The following is a 17168-nucleotide window of genomic DNA, read 5'->3' as shown; positions in this document are numbered from 1 at the left end:
TTTGACTGTGTAACTTTACAAACGGCACCCCATACCACCCTTCGTCCTGCCCCAGCCATTATCACATCAGCTGCAAGCTGAGATGGGGGGATGTTGAAGAAAACAAGCACCTCTCAAGGATTCCCGGGGAACAAATATCAACTAAATAAAGGGATGACGACCCATGAACTCTTTGCTGTCTTCTTACAGATAGTCACATCAAAAATGATTATACTATAAAAAATGAGAACATTATCATTCTGACAGTTCATGATCGCATATTAATATTAAGGTTATTAATATGGTAAAATAATATTAAATGTATCAGGAAGCAGATCAATAAATGATATATTCCCTTCACACTAAACACAATCCATCCTTCTAAAAACTTTGCTTTATGTGTCTCTGAAACACAAGTTGTATTTTTGCTATATTTTGTATTTTAGTCAAAAACACTCCTTGGAAAAGTGTGAAGTACAGCCGAGAAGAGAAAATGTCCGAACATATCACCAGACTGAATTCATAGTGTTTCACTTCTGACTTTAAAAACAGCAAACGACACAACAAACATTAGCGAAGACTCGGCGCCACTAAGCAGATGATCCGAAAATAGTCTCGGTTGTAAATACACTCTTAGGTCAGAGCAAAGTTGAACTCTGTGTGCCAGCACTGATACTGAACAAATGTGAGCGAACAAAACGGTGCAAACAACCTGCATCAGCTGCAGTTAGAATAAAATACACTCAGTGTGATTACGTATTTTTTCACAATTGCTCTAAAATTCACTATTATTTTTTAGATTTCTGTATTGTAGTGTAAAATATTGGTTTCCAAATTCCCAGTCACCTATTTGAACCTGAATGTTATGTAAAATTGTACAGTAATGTGGTACCGTACCTTGTAAAAATATACTAAACATATTTGGACATCTTCATCAAATTGGTTGAATAAATGTTTTTCGTTCACAGTTAATGAAAAATATAACTTTTATGTTATAAAGCTAAACAATCTAAAATATCAAGCAATGTTATTTTATGCCATGTTTATACCTTATTTACTAAAATAGTTTTTCCCTATCCCACAATAAACTTTAGCCCCAAGTTTAACTACATTTTATGTTAGTGACTTCTTCCTAAACTAACCACATTTCTCTGGATGTCGTGTTTTGTAGAAGAGTCCAAGGCACAAAAAAGGTTAAAACTCCAATCTGCAAATGGAGCAGAAGCACCTCATGACTCATGACCCGTGTTGATCTGCATTAAATGTAAATACAGAAGACTCAACATTGTGAAAGAATGGCTAAGTTAATGGTGTCGCTAACGCAAATATAGGCTGTTCATGCTCAACAGAACAGTCTAAGCTAATTAAAAAAGAAGAGATTAAACATATCTATTTGAAGATAGCGTGGAAGTTGTGTAAACACATAAACATGCATCAGCATTCCCTGCAGCTTGTAGATGCATCATCCCTAACTTCATCTGGTTAATATCCGTTCGTGCTTGGTGTTTTGGTGAACGCCAACTGACTAAATATTGTAAAAGTTCACAACAAGCTCGTTTAGATATCTTGGTTTGCAGACATATTCAGCATTTGTGTGTCACGTGTGGACTGTTGCATTAGAGTAGCTTCTGTTCAATTCCAGATGTTTTTTTTCTCTACTCTAAAGGGCCTTCAAGGTAAACTGTTGCAACACGTTTTTCTTCCGATGTCTTCACCGGGGATTCCAAAATCAGCTCCGGCTCTGAGCTTGCCACGGCGATACTGCCCTGATCATCCATTTGAAAAGTGAAAGACTTCTCTGATGGCTCCAGTTTGATGTGTTTTTCAATGATCTGAGATGTAGAAGCCTCATCGTCACCGAAGCCTTCAAAATCCCCAACATGAGCAACCTCCTCTTCAGAAACTCTGATGCTGTACCCAGCTCCTGCCCCTCCCTGGAAGGCTTTCTCGAGATCCAGGTTAGACGCTCTGAGAGCTTTCATGATCTGCTCCTCAGAAAGATCGTCTCCTTCCTCCAGCAGTCCAGAGTCTTCAAGGGTTTGAGAGACATTTAGCTCTGCAACTATTGTCATGGTTCCATTATTGGTGGACTGCTCAACTTTTCTAACTTCCAAATTATCTGGACTTTCTCTGCTCAGTTTTGTGAGGAACGCTAGTTCCTCCTTCAGAGGACCTGACACTGAACTTTGTAATGTCTCCAGAGCTCCTTTCAGCTGCTCTTTGGGCTCCAAGGAGTCCTCTCTTAGAAACTCCAGCACTGACTCTTGCACTATAGGTGAGACACGAACCTCTTCTTCAATGATGCACTCTGGAAAATTCTCTTTGGCGAACGAGGGTTTGCCTGACTTGAATTCATCACTTCCCTCTACAGTCACGCTTCTCTGTGGAAGGCTCTCATCTTGATAATACCTTTCATCTGACAGGTCATCTACAATTCCATAATGACCATATGACATTATCCCTCCACCCTCCTCAGGTTCAGATAGGTTTTCATCTGGTGTGGACACAAAATACTCACGTAAGTCTTGGTCTTGGGAAAACTGTGGAGACTCATTTTCTCTAAAGACTTCCTGAACTTGTACAGATCCACCACTGGACTGGTTTGTGACTCCTTGGGAGAATTTCATCTCATCAATCTCACTTTTTTCTTCTTGAGGAGCACAATGGACATTTTCTATTTCCTCAATTTGGAAATGTGTTGAGGGCTCATTAAAACTAGATCCTCTCTTCTCTTCAACCTCTAGCTCCTTGTCACTATGAGATGCAATAGGTTCCTCAATGATTTCCACATTGACAGACTTGTTATCCAAGCTTTCTCCTTCTTGAAGGCTGCTTAGCAGATTCTTAATCATGCTTCCTGTTGCTGTATCTTCTATGTCCTCTAGTGACACTTTCTTCACACATTGGTTCAGGAGTTCTTCCAGGACAGAGTCCTCAGAAACATCCAGCTCTTCCTCCACCTTAGACTCCAGGACAATCTGTGTCTTGGTGGTGCCATCATCCTGCTCAGTTTTCTCCACGTGGTAACTGACCTTTGAGTCTCCTGATGAACAGACCTTAGCCTCTAAACCTGCTGGTTTGATCACTTTCTCAATAATATCCTCTACTGATACGGAGTCTAGTATTTTTTTCTCAGTTGAGCCTGTAGAAGACTCTGCTCTCCCTTTATCTTTCAGCTCCTCACGATCACTGCATCTCTCATCCTCATCTGACACGTGCATTTTGCTTTCTGTCTCAGTCTTTGTGCTGAGGCTCAACTTTGGGGGTGATGCCACTCTTACTGATTTGCTGTCGGTTGTAGCACCGATCTGGCTTTCTGGAGAGACCTGTTTGAGTCTCAAAACTTGCTCCTCTGGCACAATTTTCTGAACGTTTTGACTCATTTGGTTTTGACTCTGACCAAAGTGTTTATCTTTGCTGGTGGTGGTGGTGGTAGCGGGGGCTGGAGCGGCAGCCCGAGCTTTGTTGAATGAGATCATGTCCCTTCTGGACGCCGGACTCTGATGGCGAGCTCTCTCTGCAGCTGAAATAGGAGTGACCCTGGAGGGACTTACAGACCCAGATGTCGTCACTGGGGATCCTCTCAGGTTTGCTGGTGATGTATAGCTAATATCCATATGTCGTCTTGTGGTTAAGGTAGAAGTTCTTGGAGTGAAAGTTTGGGCAGGCATCTTGATATCTGAAGCATAAAAATAGCATAAATACTTATTAACCTATTGAGTGCTGCTTAGTATTTAGTCTCCATCAAGTTCAATATTGTACCTATTATTCTTTCCCTCTGATGTTGATTCACCCTCCTGTGAGCATCTTGTAGACCATCTCTTTCACTTTCCAGGAGAGCCCTTATCAAAGACAGGAGAGAAAAAAGGATACAGACAAATGAACCAGTGCATAGTAGATATACAAAAAACAAAAAGACAATTACCTCACAAAATCGAGTACGTCGTTTGCCTCTGCCATTTCAACCCCCTCAAACTAAACTCCACTGGCTTTACAAGACTGTATGAGTCCTGAACCTGCCCATATAAGGTAGCAAACATCAAAACCAGCTCAAGCTGTTGTTTTTTTCCACTTGTCAAAACTTTGTTGTAATTAGCTCAAACTCGCCTTATCTCAAGAGACAAACCTGAATCCCTCTAAAAACGACCTCTCCTGTGCCTTTCCAAAGACAGGTCTAAAAATAACAATGACGATGTGGGACTGTCCACAGTCCTTTGTAATAAATCTCAGCTAAAGCAAACTCGTGACTCACAATAACACATACGACCGCTAAGTCTTTTAGTGGTTATACCGTACTATCCAAATATTGAAAACCAACCAGATTTCTCAGGGAAGAATCCAGTCATGTAGGTTTTCTTCTTAAGAACTTCCTGAAAGTTGTTGCAATACAACTTTTGTATTCCTCAACGATTTCATTGAAGATGTTTTTATCTGCTTTACGATACGTGACAAGAGGCTGTGATATGACAATAATATACTCCTTAAATGTAAGAATACACTTTCGCAACTGTTTTGGAAATTTTGCCTTTTAGGAGAAAACAGCCTGTTATTTTGTCATTGTGTGTAATAGTCAATACACGGTATACAGTACCATAGGATCAATGTTATCAGTTTATCTTGATACACTTCCACAGAACTATTGATGATGTAAACAGGTCATATGTAGAAATTAGGAAACAGATTTCAGCTACTCATTTACAGTTCAATTATCCAAAAGATTTATTAAAACAAAATTTATATGCAAGCAGATAAATAATTAAGTCTTTAATAGGGATGCACGATATTGGATTTTTGGCCGATATCTGATATACCGATATGTTAAAACTTATTTGGCTGATAACCGATACCGATACTTCCCTTTGTCAGAACATATCTTCTTATTTAGGCTTATTTGCTACAAAAATTGTGCAACAGCTGTAAGAGCTGGTGACATATATTCAGTAACAACCATATGATATGCATACCATTTTAACTTATATTAAATGAAAAATGTTAAATGTTATTTATTAGCATTAGTCACTTGCGATGCTGTCTCACTTGTGGAGGCTTGTTCCAGGTTCTTAGCTGCAGTGTGGAATCATCTACACTCTTGTGCATGAAGGTCAGCCTTTTTAAGGTCAAAGTTTTTGTCTATCCATTGTGCCGTAAGACTAAATCATGCTAACGGGGCTAACACTTGACGTCCAAATGTTTGTGGGGTGCTATCGGCTATGAGTTTCTCAATGACGTCGGAAATGACGGCTTGTAACTCGGGTAAGGCTACGTCGGAAATATATCTCCAACTGGGAACGATGTAGCGAGGCTCAACGTAGTCCAAAAATCTTCAGAGTCCATTATTGAGCATGCATCAGGATATTCAGAATCCAATATTCTCAAGGAAAAAAATAATTCCACATCGCCAACATTTTGAATTTTCTTCTCCGTCGTGGGATTAGGTAGGCGGGCATGACATCATCACGTTGTGCTGCCGCTGCAGGCATCCTTGTCACTGGGTTGTCATAGAGAAACAGAGCCTTTTATATCTGTGAGTTATTTTGATGGAATGGCTTATGTCCGATATTGAACTTTAACGCTAACATCGGCTGATACCATTTTGTGCATCCCTAGTCTTTAATCCAGAATAACTTCAGGAAGGGGAAGAATGATTATTTTTTTTAAGAAATATGGAATTATTCCAAAGCAGGTTAAAGCAAAAATTTAAACATCTTTTGTATTTCACATACAAACACACAGCTTCAAACCAGAATATTACTGTATTTTGAAACTGGTTTTCATATTCTCATCAAAAACACTTTCTGTACTTTAATATTTCAATTCAGATTTAGTTCAAATAACTTGTACTTCTGCAACATCTTCTGAAAAGTCACTTTTACCCAAAAAAACCCAGTAGGTCTTGTTTTTAGGACACCAAAATAAATTTTAAACACAAGAAAACTACTTATCCCCTACAGAGAGAAGCGTACTCTAAAATGAATGTTTAAATTTGCTGCTTTGGGCTTCAGTTACAGAAGTTGAGCATGTCAGCTGACTCTGTGCTTCTACATCACCCAAAGTATCGCCATAGCTTCTTCTCCATGTGATATTAAAACATGAGCTTTATTTGATTCGAGCGGACAACAAAAAGCAGAAAGACTGATCACCTGTAAGCAGCCACCTCCATGCCCAGGTCCATCTTCACCTGGAGAAGGTGCTGGTGTTCTCTCATTTTTTCTTCCAAAGCACCAGCCAGCATGTTCCTCTCATGCTCGAGCCGCTCAATAACCATCTGGATGGAGAAAACTGGTTACCGTTAAATAATGCTTATTCGTCACACTTTAATCAATTTGTTTTTTTAGTTGACTTTAGTGGCAAAGAAAATCATGCAGAGTGCCATCTTTTTTTAACTGGCCTGCCTGCTCCAAGCCGCCACCACTTTTAGGAGACTAATAAGGATTTGTCAGTCTGACAGCTAATCGGTTTAAGTGGATGGACTAATCCAGCGACTGTAAATCTACAGCTGACCAGCGACTCAGTCGTTTTATGAGGAGGTCAATGGTTCCTGAAAGAGACAAGCTCAAACTCAGCGTGTTTGCTCCTTACAGATTTCTTCCGTTTTAGCTTTTTTGTCACACCTATGTTTGAGATCAGCAAAAAAACAAAGAGTAAATATAAAAACAAACATAACCTGAGTAAACAAAATGCAGTTTTTATACGATGATTTCATTTATTAAAGGAAAACGGTGATCCAACCCAACTTGGCTCTGTGTGCAATTTATTGCCCCCCCCCCTCATGATTTAAATATGATTAACCACACTTTTTTTGTAAAGCTCAGTTAAATGTCACAGCCGCACCCAGCCCTGATCACTGCCAGATCCGTAGAATCAATAAATCACGGTTATCTACAAATGGAGAACATTTGGAACAGTGGTGAACCTTCCCAAGTGAGGCTGGCTCCAAACTTACTCAGATCACATCCTGGTCCCTAAAGAACCTGCAGCATCTAAAAAAAAAACCTGCAGGCTCGGTTAAGGTCAGAGTTCATGCTTCAGTGATAAGAAAGAGATGAAGGTCAACAATGACAAGAACACAAAAGAGCATCTCACAACAGCCAATAAACATTTTGATGATTCTGAGGAAAATTATTTGTGCACTAAGACCAAAGTGAAACCTTTTGGAGGATGTGTCTTTCTGATATAGAGCATTTCCAAAAAAGATCATAGTCAAACATGGTGGTGATAGTGTGATGGTGGGGCTGCTTTGCTGCTTCAAGATCTGGACGACTTGCCGTAAATGATGGACTCTGCTTTCTACAAGGAGAACATTTGTTCTGCAGCAGGACAACAATCACACCAGCTAAAAGTCCTCCAGGGTCAGTCATCACAAACACTGGAGCGCAACAGTTACCTCGAGAGGAGGGAACAAACAATTTTAGGGTTCAATTACTTTTTTCACAAACTGATTGGTTTGAATTGATTGTATCCCCTTCATAAATGAAATCATTGATTAACAGTTTGTTTTTGCCTAATACCTGTTGATCTGAAACATGTCAGTGATTTTTTTTAAGCAAAAACAAAACACGGGGGTGAGTTCTTTTCACAACACAGGTGGATAAACTATAAACATGCAGAGCTGACGATGAATAATTTATTTGTTGCAGCTCTGGACAGCTGCTGCACCAGAGCCTTGCAGTCAGTGGGTGTGGCGGGGGACAGGCGGGTGTGTGTGTGTGTGTGGGGGGGGGGGGGGTACATGCATGTAGACGCGCACTCCTCACCTGATGTTCACTCAGGTCCACGCGGAAGTGCTCCTGCATGTTCACCAGCTGCTCCTCCAGCCGCAGCTGCACCTGCCCTGTCGTCTCCGCCTCCGCGCGCAGTTTGTCCAGCTGGGAGGCGTAGAGCATCCTCTCCCTCTGCAGGTCGCCCAGCCTCGCCTGGTCCTGCCTGATCGCGCGCTCCATGCCCTCCACCTTCTGCTGGTACATTTCAAACGTCTCTATCCAGCCGTCAGACAGGCCGCGGGCGTACTCCTGCACCTCCTCCACGGAGACCGCGGAGGGGCCGCGGTAGGTCTGCATGAAGAAGGGCGCCGCCCGGGACTCCACCTGCCGCCGGAGGTGGGCCACCTCCTGCTTGCGCGCGCCCTCCAGGCGTTCGTACTCGTGCTGGAGTTGGGAGAGCCGCTGCTGGAGCTCGCTGTTGACTTTGTGCGCCTGCTGGAGCTCCTTCTCGCAGCCTTGCAGCTCCCCGTCGATGTCCCGGCACACCTCGCTCTGCTCGCAGCACACACACCGGACCGCCTGCAGCTCCCGCCGCAGCTTCTCGCGCTCCATCTCAGCGCGGGACTTCTCCTGGGACAGCTGTTCCACCACCCTCCGCAAGTCCCGCATCTCCTGCCTGCTCTTCTGCTCCCACTCCGCCGTGCAGCCCGCCTGCCGCAGTTTGTTCGTCTCAGCGAGAAGATGCGCGTTCTCCTGCTCCAGCTGCTTGGTTCTGGACAGATAGCGCGCGAGTCTGTTGTTGAGCTCGTGCAGCTGCTGCTTCTCCCCATCAAAAGTTCTCTTGAAAGGAATCATTTTAAGTAAATAAATAAGTAGCCCTGTGTTTTGTTGTTATTGTCCTGGTGTTCGCCCGTGAGTCTTTGGTTAGAAGTGTGATGTAATTTGCCGATCCCTTTGACAAGTGCAGGAGGTGGAGGAGGAGGGCGGGTCCTGAATGCATCACAGCCTCAGGAGCGTCCCACGCCTGAAGGCCCTGTCCTCCAGCAGATGTGATGCTGCATTCAAGTGCTGTGTGATCTCCGCATTCTAAAAAAAAAAAAAGTAAAATGTCACAGTTTCATCATAATATATTTTCAGTTCCTGTAACTACATCTACAGTTCCTTTCATCTAATGCACTCTTTAATGACTGGAAAATGCACAAGGAGATAAGGAGCCTGAGAAATTTCTTCTCTGCCACTTTCAGTGCAGAAGAAAATCAGCAAATGTGAGTCAATCTTACTGCCTACAGTCTAATGACACTTTTACATTTTCATTCAGAACTGATTTAATTAGTAAATACTAAGTAGAAATTATACTCGGAAAACATAAACAGTCCGCATCTATAAATAAATATAATTATACTTCTTTAATTTGTTTGTTTGTTCAAATTGTTAAATATTTGAGTGTCTGGTGTTAGTATATTTTTAAAAAACTGACGAAATGGTAAAAATGTGAAGTGACGTAATTTGAAGTGTGTCAATCTATAATTAATGGACTTTTTCGATGACTTGCACAGTTGATGGCATTCTTTCCGTGAAGCCCTTGAACGCACCGTTGCTACGCCCAGCTGGACGTTTTATTTTAGATCAGCGCGCCCCCTGCTGGACAAAACCAGAGTTACCGGCTCTTAGAATAACTGCGCCCTTTTAGCTTTGCTGCGAACTTCAGCACATTATGAACGAAAAGGAAATCGTTGTCATTACAGGTAAAATAAACAGTTGCTTGTTCGCACATGAGCCCCTTCTCAAAGCAACATTTATAGTGAAATAAATAAGAGTTTTAAACGCAGCCTCTCTATTTTAAGGGTTCGGACCGTTCAGACAGTTTTGGGAGAACCCCAGCTGGAGAGCAGCTCAGGTTGTTAAAAAAAAAAAAAAGCTTTTTATTTTGTACCAGTGTTTCTTTATGAAATGTATTTCATAATTTGACAAATACTGCAGGATTTGAAAGTGGCTGGACTGGGAGAGAAGCTCGAGGTTTCCATCAAGAAGCTTCCGGTCAGTTATTCCTCAACTCATCAGATTATCTCTGGAATCTGGAAAAACCTCAAACCAAAGGTAAGAAACACTGGCTCATGTTGGTTTGGAGACAGTGGTTGTCACTAAAAATTACCTCCACTCATTCCACATATAAATAGACATCCTTGTAAACGAGATTAATAATCTCAATTTATTTATTTCCTGGTAAAATAAAGGTTTAAATAAAAAAAATTAAAACGTTTTTAAATTACAAACTATTCTCCTGTTTTGCAAAGGAGGGCCAGAGATAAAAACAAAACATAGATTAATTTAAAATTAAATAAATAAATAGAACATTTTCAGCATTTATGTGTACTTTAATGTTTGGGAGTGGTGGCGCAGAGATTAGAGAATGTGGGCCTGTGATAGGAAGATCACTGGTCCAACTCCTGGTACCGACAACGTCAAAATGTGGGTGGGATTGGTAAAGCACCCACACCTGCCTCCACCCTCATTCGTCCCACTCTGGGCCCTTGAGCAAGGCCCTTAACCCCCACCATCTGCTCCCCCGGGTGTCCTAGACAGCAGCTCTTTGCTCCACCCAGAGGGCTGTGGTAGCTCGGTGGTCTATGGTTGCATCAGGAAGGGCATCCACCATCCGTGTAAAAATAATCGCCACGTCTTCGTTCGCTGTGTCGACCCCTGAAGAAGGGAGCAGCCGGGAAAAAAAGTGTACTTTAATGTTTGTCACAACTTTTGTGGGGATGCAAAGTGTTTATTACAGAAACAGACCAATTTATTACCTTTACATAATTATTCACACACATTTAGGTGATTTTCCATCAAAAGTGAAGCTCTCCTGGGTCTTTTTCTATGAAACCCATCCATCCATTCATCCATCCATCCAGTATCTTCCACTTGTTCCAAAGTCAGATCATGGGGGCAGAAGCTTGAACAGGGAGGTCCAGACATCTCTTTCCACAGCCACCTCTTCTGGGAGGACTCCAAGGCATTCCCAGGCCAACCGAGAGATAGTCTCTCTAGTGTCCCGGGTCTTCCCCTGAGTCTCCTCCCCATTAGACATGTCTGAAGCACCTCCCTATGGAGGTGCCCAGGGAGCATCCTTACCAGATGCCTGAACCACCTCAACAGGCTCCTTTCAATGTGGAGGAGCAGCGATTCTACTCCGAGTCTCTCCCGGATAACTGAACTTCTCTCCCTATCTGGTTTCAGGTTTGGTTTACTTGTCATAAGCAGATCAACACAAGGTCAACAACACAATGAAATGCTGAGGACGAGAAGAACCGTATCGACTTGCCAAAAACAACAAAAACAAGAAATACCCAAGCATGCAGCAAAAATTACAAAAGCAAGGCGCCAAAAGTGAAAAAGAAATACATCATTACTGTGGTTTGGTTAGCAGTGAGGTTCTTTCAGCGGCATGGTTCTGTTCTGTTAGCGGCGTGGTCTTGTTAGCATCATTAGCAGGTCTTGTTAGCATCGTTAGCAGGTCTTGTTAGCATCGTTAGCAGGTCTTGTTAGCATCGTTAGCAGGTCTTGTTAGCATCGTTAGCAGGTCTTGTTAACAGGTCTTGTTAGCAGCTTGATGGTAATAATGACCACAGCAGCTGTTCTCACAGACTGCCTTCCAGAGGTCCAGTAGACGGAGGCTCTCCTATCTCTAAGGGAGAGTCCAGCCACCCTGTAGAGCAAACTCATTTCAACCACCTGTAGCTGCGATCTCATTCTTTCGGTCACTACCCAGAGTATGTGGCTGTAGGTGAGGGTAGGAACATAGACCAACCGGTAAACGGAGATCTTTGTCTTACAGCTCAGCTCTCTCTCCACCACAACAGACTAGCACAGAGTCCACAATACTCCAGATGTTGCACCAATCCATTTGTCAACCTCACGCTCCATTATTCCCTCACTTGTGAACAAAACCCAAAGATACTTGAACTCCTCCACTTCAGGCAGAACCTCACGCTGGACCTGAACAGAGCAATCCACCCTTTTCCGGTTGAGGACCATGACCTCAGATTTGGAGGTGCTGATTCTCATCCCAGTTGTTTCACACTCGGCTGCAAACCGCTCCATTGGGAGCTGAAGATCACGGCACGATGATGCCAGCAGGACCACATCATCTGCAAAGAGCAGAGATGGAATCCTGAGGTCACCGTACCAGACTCCCTCCGGCCCCTGGCTGCACCGAGAAATTCTGTCCATGAAAGTTATGAACAGAATCGATGACAACGGGCAGCCCTGTCTGATACTAGGTCTAACAGTTTGAAGCATGGCTGTATTATAAATACTATCAGTCTCTTTAAGGATACCAACATCTAGCCATGGTAATTTTGTAAAATATACTTTTGTTTACTTGGTCCTATACTAAAACCATGCATATTTATTACTTTTAACTGAATCCATTTCCACAAGAAATGAATCGTTTCAATGAGCTGTAAGGGTCCCAATAAATTCATCTACATCTGTATATTTTTCTCTTAGTTTGCTGTCCATGTGGGCATCGCAAGAGGTTCCAGTGTTGTCATTTTGGAGCAAACAGGGAAGAACTGTGGGTAGAGACAGGGATGTGTGTGGCATCTGCCCCACAGGTCACTGCTGTATCGAAGCCGGACCAGAGAAACTGGACTCGGTTGTGAACATGAAGACCATCTCCAAGCACTTTCAACACATTGAGATGGATGTGATTTATTCCAGGGATGCTGGCAGGTAGGCGTTCATTTCTGCATAACTGAGTACAAATAGTAGATAATGCCTTCTTACTTCTGTTCAGATACCTGTGTGATTTTGCGTATTACTGCTCGTTGTATCCCGGTGAGCGGAGAGCAGCTTTGATCCACATCCCCTCATCGGGCAGTCTCGCCTCAGCTGACAGACTGGTTCCTTTTCTGCAGGCCGTCATTGTGAGAATGCTCCAACAGCTGGAAGACCCAGAACAGCCCCACACGTCACACCCCATCAGCACACGTGAAACAAACTGTAGCATGACGGGAAATAATACAGGCAGTCACTGCTCTCATTGATTTGTTTAATCAAAATTTCAGAAAAAAGTAAAATACAAGAAATTTTCATACACATTTGGAGACGGCTTGTCCAAAAAAAAAAAAAAAAAAAAAACCAACAACACACCGTCTCAGTTATAGAAGTGATAAAAACAACTTTGAGGCTTCAGATACACAGACATCTTGAAAAAAGAAGACAGTCTAGTGAAAATCTTTTTGATTTCTTTCCCCAATCAACTTATTAACACACAGATTTTGCAAAAGCATTATAAGAGATAGTAGTAGACCAAGGCCCCTTAAAGGTGTAGGAATGCAAATTATACAAAACACATGAATGATAAACCTCAAACCTATTATTGCAGGGGGTGCTTGGACGCATCCTCCCGTAAACCTGACGTTTGTCTGAAGAACATTCTGGCGAATTAAAAAGATGAAAGTGACTAAACTAAGAGCTGTTGTCTGGAAGTCTAATTTAAACGTTAAATAAAAGCATCCAGTGTAAATTTGAAACTTTTTTTTTTTTTGCTAATCTCATTTAATTTTTATGTATACCCGTAACCTAAGCAACACCCTCTTCTCCTGCGTGTCCGTACTGGAAATGCTGCGGTTTCAACAGGTTTGAGAACGAACTGGAACCGCTCGCCTCACAGAAAAGATCACTTCTACTCAGAAAAGCTCGACTATGTCACGACTCATCCAAACTGAAGAAGCATCAACACACAGACATGTTAACGACTCAAACGCTTTGCTCTTACGTGACTTGTTTACATTTGGCAGCAACTGGACTCTTACTTTTTCTCATTTAAACGTATGATTTAAAGGAACAATGGTATGGGGTGACATTTGTAAAGCTACACAGTCAAAAATTAACATCAATATTTTGGTTTATTTAGCCTTTCATAAGAAAAAAACTAGTTTTTTTTAAAAAGTCATATTTTCATCATGTCATTCATACATTTATAAATGTCATAATTCCAAACTAAATATTTAATTTACAAGCTAAATATTTAGTTGACAAACTAAATGATTCTGTGCAAAATATGCTTAATTTACAAACTAAATATTTAACTTGCAAGTTAAATATTTAATTAACTAAATATTTAGGTGTAAATTAAATATTTAATTTCCATGCTAAATATTTTCAAAACTGAACATTTAATTTCCAAGCTAAATATTTATTGTCCAAGCTAAATATTTAATTTACAAACTAAACATTTAATTTCTAAGATAAATATCTAATTCCTAAACAAAATATTTAATTTGCTAACTAAATATTTAGCTCGAATGTAAATATTTATTTTCAAAGCTAAATATTTAGTTTCCAAAAATAAACATTTAATTTACTGACTAAATATTTAGCGCAGACCTAAATAGTTATTTTCCAAACTAAATATTTAATTTCCAAAATAAATATTGAATTTGCTAACTAAATAAGCAAGTTAAATATTTAGTTTGCAAATGAAACATTTAGCTTGGATCATTTAGTTTGGAAACTAAATATTTAACGTGAAAGTAAATATTTAGCTTGCTAACTAAATATTTAGCTTGCAAGTTAAATATTTAGGTTGGAACTATGACATTTATAAATGGATGAATGACATGGTGAAAATATGACTTTGAAAAAAAAAGTTTTTTATTTTTATGAAAGGCATAAACAAACCAAAATATTGATGTTAATATTTAAATGTGTAGCTTTACAAACAGCACCCCATAGCAGAGTACCCAAATTCACATTATCTGGTGGCTAACTCAAACTAAACTTTTATTGCTTTGGGGCGTTAAATTCAATCAGTTAGCCCATCAGTTTCACCAATATGCCAAACACAGAGTGAGACATCCAGCTGAGGTTTTATGAGATGCCAGAGCTACTTTGTGACTTCTTGTCTGCTTCTGATGATTAAAGATCCACTGTGGTGATTGAACTGGCAGCACTTTAAGTACAAGTACTATATGTATAAAATACTTGAGCTAGATGTAAAAAAAATGTTCATCAAGAAAGTCAGGTGAACATTAATAGAAATGAGCACTAAAGCATTGAATGGATAGAGTTGGACATGATTAAATTATGACATTCAAAGAACTTTACACAAATGATCAACTAAAACAAAGACTTGAATTAAAACACTGAGGGTCTCGATTTTTACCAAAGGTCAAAACATGCGAGGAGGTTGTTGATGCGCTTGTATGGAAAGTATTTACAACTCTGGATCAAAATGTCATCACTTTGTTTGGAATTAAACTCCACGTGAGAGATATGTCGCCTGCGAAATAAAGCGCACAGTTGAATAATTTAATTTTCCTTGGAGGTGAACGATACATTTCCCTTCTTTAATATTTCCTGTGTACTATTGTTAGTCTGTTTTTTTAAATATAACTTCATTTTTAGAGAAAGTTAAAGCAATGCTGTGTGTTTTCTGAAGTGGGGTTTTGTGGAAGTGTTCCAAACAATAAAATATCTGTTGCAGACAGCGTTTTAAACAATCTCATTTTGTAGGGATGCTTTAATTCTGACGGTACTGATGAGCTAACGGCTAGTCTGAGCCAGACCAACATTAAAATGAATTGTTGCCGTCCTAAAACAAATATGTCACAGTGGTTCAAGCTACTTTATAAACCTTCACATCACTGTCAGTTTCACATTACGTGGTTATTTTGGCACTAATACTACGATAGTCCTGCAGGAAGTGCTACAGCTAGCAGCTGCTACTATTTGCTCTTGAAACTAAGCACAGAACTGTATGTAAATAAACATTAAATGGAAAACTGGTGGCGATGTTTTATAAAATAACGTTCACATGAACTGCTAAAAAGTTTTTGAGACTGGAGATGCTTAAAGACGGTGGCCCAGTTTGGACTAGCCATTAGCTCTTTAGCATTAGCCATTGAGTCCTCTTGACTCAGTGACACTACCTGTATAAATAAAGCTTAAATTAAAAAACAATTAAAAACGCTCATCCATTGGGTCAAAATTAAACAAGTTCTCCAAACCAGGATCATTTAAAGACGCATCGACAACAGGTAAGATATTGTTTGTTCATCACTTTTCCACAGAACCCCACGTAAATAAATAGAACCTTCTCTTGATTGTTGCGTTTGGAGGACTTGAGGTTGTGAAAACAGGTTGGAACTCTGTGAAGGTGGAACGTTTATCGGTAAACTGTGTCGCCACATCCTGTTTGGTTCCGTTTCAGCAGAAAAACAGTGAAAGTTGACGCACTCGCGCTGCACTGCCTCAAATAGTTCTCGTTTCACGACAGTGATGCTGCAAAGACGCCGTGCCGACGAACGGTCAACTCACTTCGGTTCTGTTTCTACGTCAGACGTGGAACAAAAAGTCCAGATATTCATGAACCAAACATGTCCGTTCCATCTTGCGTCCTAGCCCGTGTAATGAGAGCTCTGTGGTTTCATTTGGGTGAGGTTTCTGTTGAAACTGCTAACAGTGAGATGCATCTGTGTATTTTCTGTTCTGCTCATATAAGATATTTAAAGAGTGAGGTAGATAGATGTCTGAAAGGGGGGTAAAAAATTTAAAGTTTGCACTGAATCAAGGGGCATTTATACAGTGATTTACAGTATATTGGTATTCCCCCCAAAAAGGAAAGCACATAATAAATAAACATTCATACAAGGAAAAAAAGGCTTCAAGGAGAAAATAAAAAAAACCACCAGGCAACATGAGAAAATCCTTCAAAACTCTTGAACTGTCCAGTCGTTTTAAGACCTTTTTTTAAATATGCAATATTGAGACGTGTTCCCTTCCCTGGACTTTAAAACCCATCCTGTATTTGGTTTTCAGAGGCAGCGGTTTCGAAGACAATCAACCAGTTAGAAAATGTCACTTTGAAACAGCAGCAGGAGTATCCAGCTGCTGGAGGGGTGGAGGAGGGGGAGAGGTGGGGACGGGGGGGTAAATGCTCGATGTTTAGTAAATTAAGGCAAACAAGACAACCCAGTCAGCCCTATTTATCTGAGAGGAGGCATGAAGCAGGTGGGCAACCGAACCAGAGCTGGTCTGAAGTAATCGTCTCGTACATTTGAGCTAATTCGATGTTAAAAGGAGGCACCGGGGGAGAGATGGGTGCAGTTCACTGCAGGGGGGTTGGAGGTGGGGGCATACAGGTTGGTATAATAATAATATGTGGTGAAAGCAAAGCCTTTACTTTAACCTGAGATCGATTTGCACCTAGAGGGCAACGCTAGACGCAGTGCTAAACAAAGAAAGTACAAAAAAAGGGTGCAGAAAGTACACGGTCACACATCAATCTAAGTTGTTCATTTATAATATTAATAATAATAATATACATTTACAAAAGCAAATACAAAAGGAAACATTTCATAAAAATAAAAGTCAATGAGTTGTTTCTGAAAACCTTTTAGGGAAAGTTTATTTTCTCTTGTTTTTTTTTTTTTGTTTTTTTTAATATATCATAAAGATAATAGAAATGGATTGGTAGGAGATCACAAC

The 17168-nt window shown here is 40.7% G+C and overlaps 2 protein-coding genes across 2 annotated transcripts; one reads left to right on the top strand and one right to left on the bottom strand.

Moving 5' to 3' along the window:
* Positions 1-981: 981 nt before the first annotated feature.
* On the bottom strand, positions 982-8744 carry synm (synemin, intermediate filament protein). Its single transcript, XM_037683500.1, has 4 exons — positions 7734-8744; positions 6120-6244; positions 3742-3821; positions 982-3658 (listed from the first exon to the last, which is right to left on the bottom strand). Exons 1-4 carry the CDS (start codon positions 8532-8534, stop codon positions 1635-1637), a joined length of 3030 nt encoding a protein of 1009 aa, XP_037539428.1. The 5' UTR covers positions 8535-8744; the 3' UTR covers positions 982-1634.
* Positions 8745-9381: 637 nt separating this feature from the next.
* On the top strand, positions 9382-12721 carry pgpep1l (pyroglutamyl-peptidase I like). The gene is given in 6 exon segments (XM_037683664.1): positions 9382-9424; positions 9524-9576; positions 9660-9776; positions 12183-12253; positions 12255-12407; positions 12472-12721. Coding segments are annotated over 6 exon segments (675 nt in total). The 5' UTR covers positions 9382-9393.
* The last annotated feature ends 4447 nt before the right edge of the window (positions 12722-17168 follow it).

The sequence above is a fragment of the Nematolebias whitei genome, chromosome 10, assembly GCF_014905685.2.
Source record: "Nematolebias whitei isolate Nwh7 chromosome 10, NemWhi1, whole genome shotgun sequence".
Classification (NCBI taxonomy): domain Eukaryota; kingdom Metazoa; phylum Chordata; class Actinopteri; order Cyprinodontiformes; family Rivulidae; genus Nematolebias; species Nematolebias whitei.
This window is presented reverse-complemented; position numbering and strand designations above follow the sequence as displayed.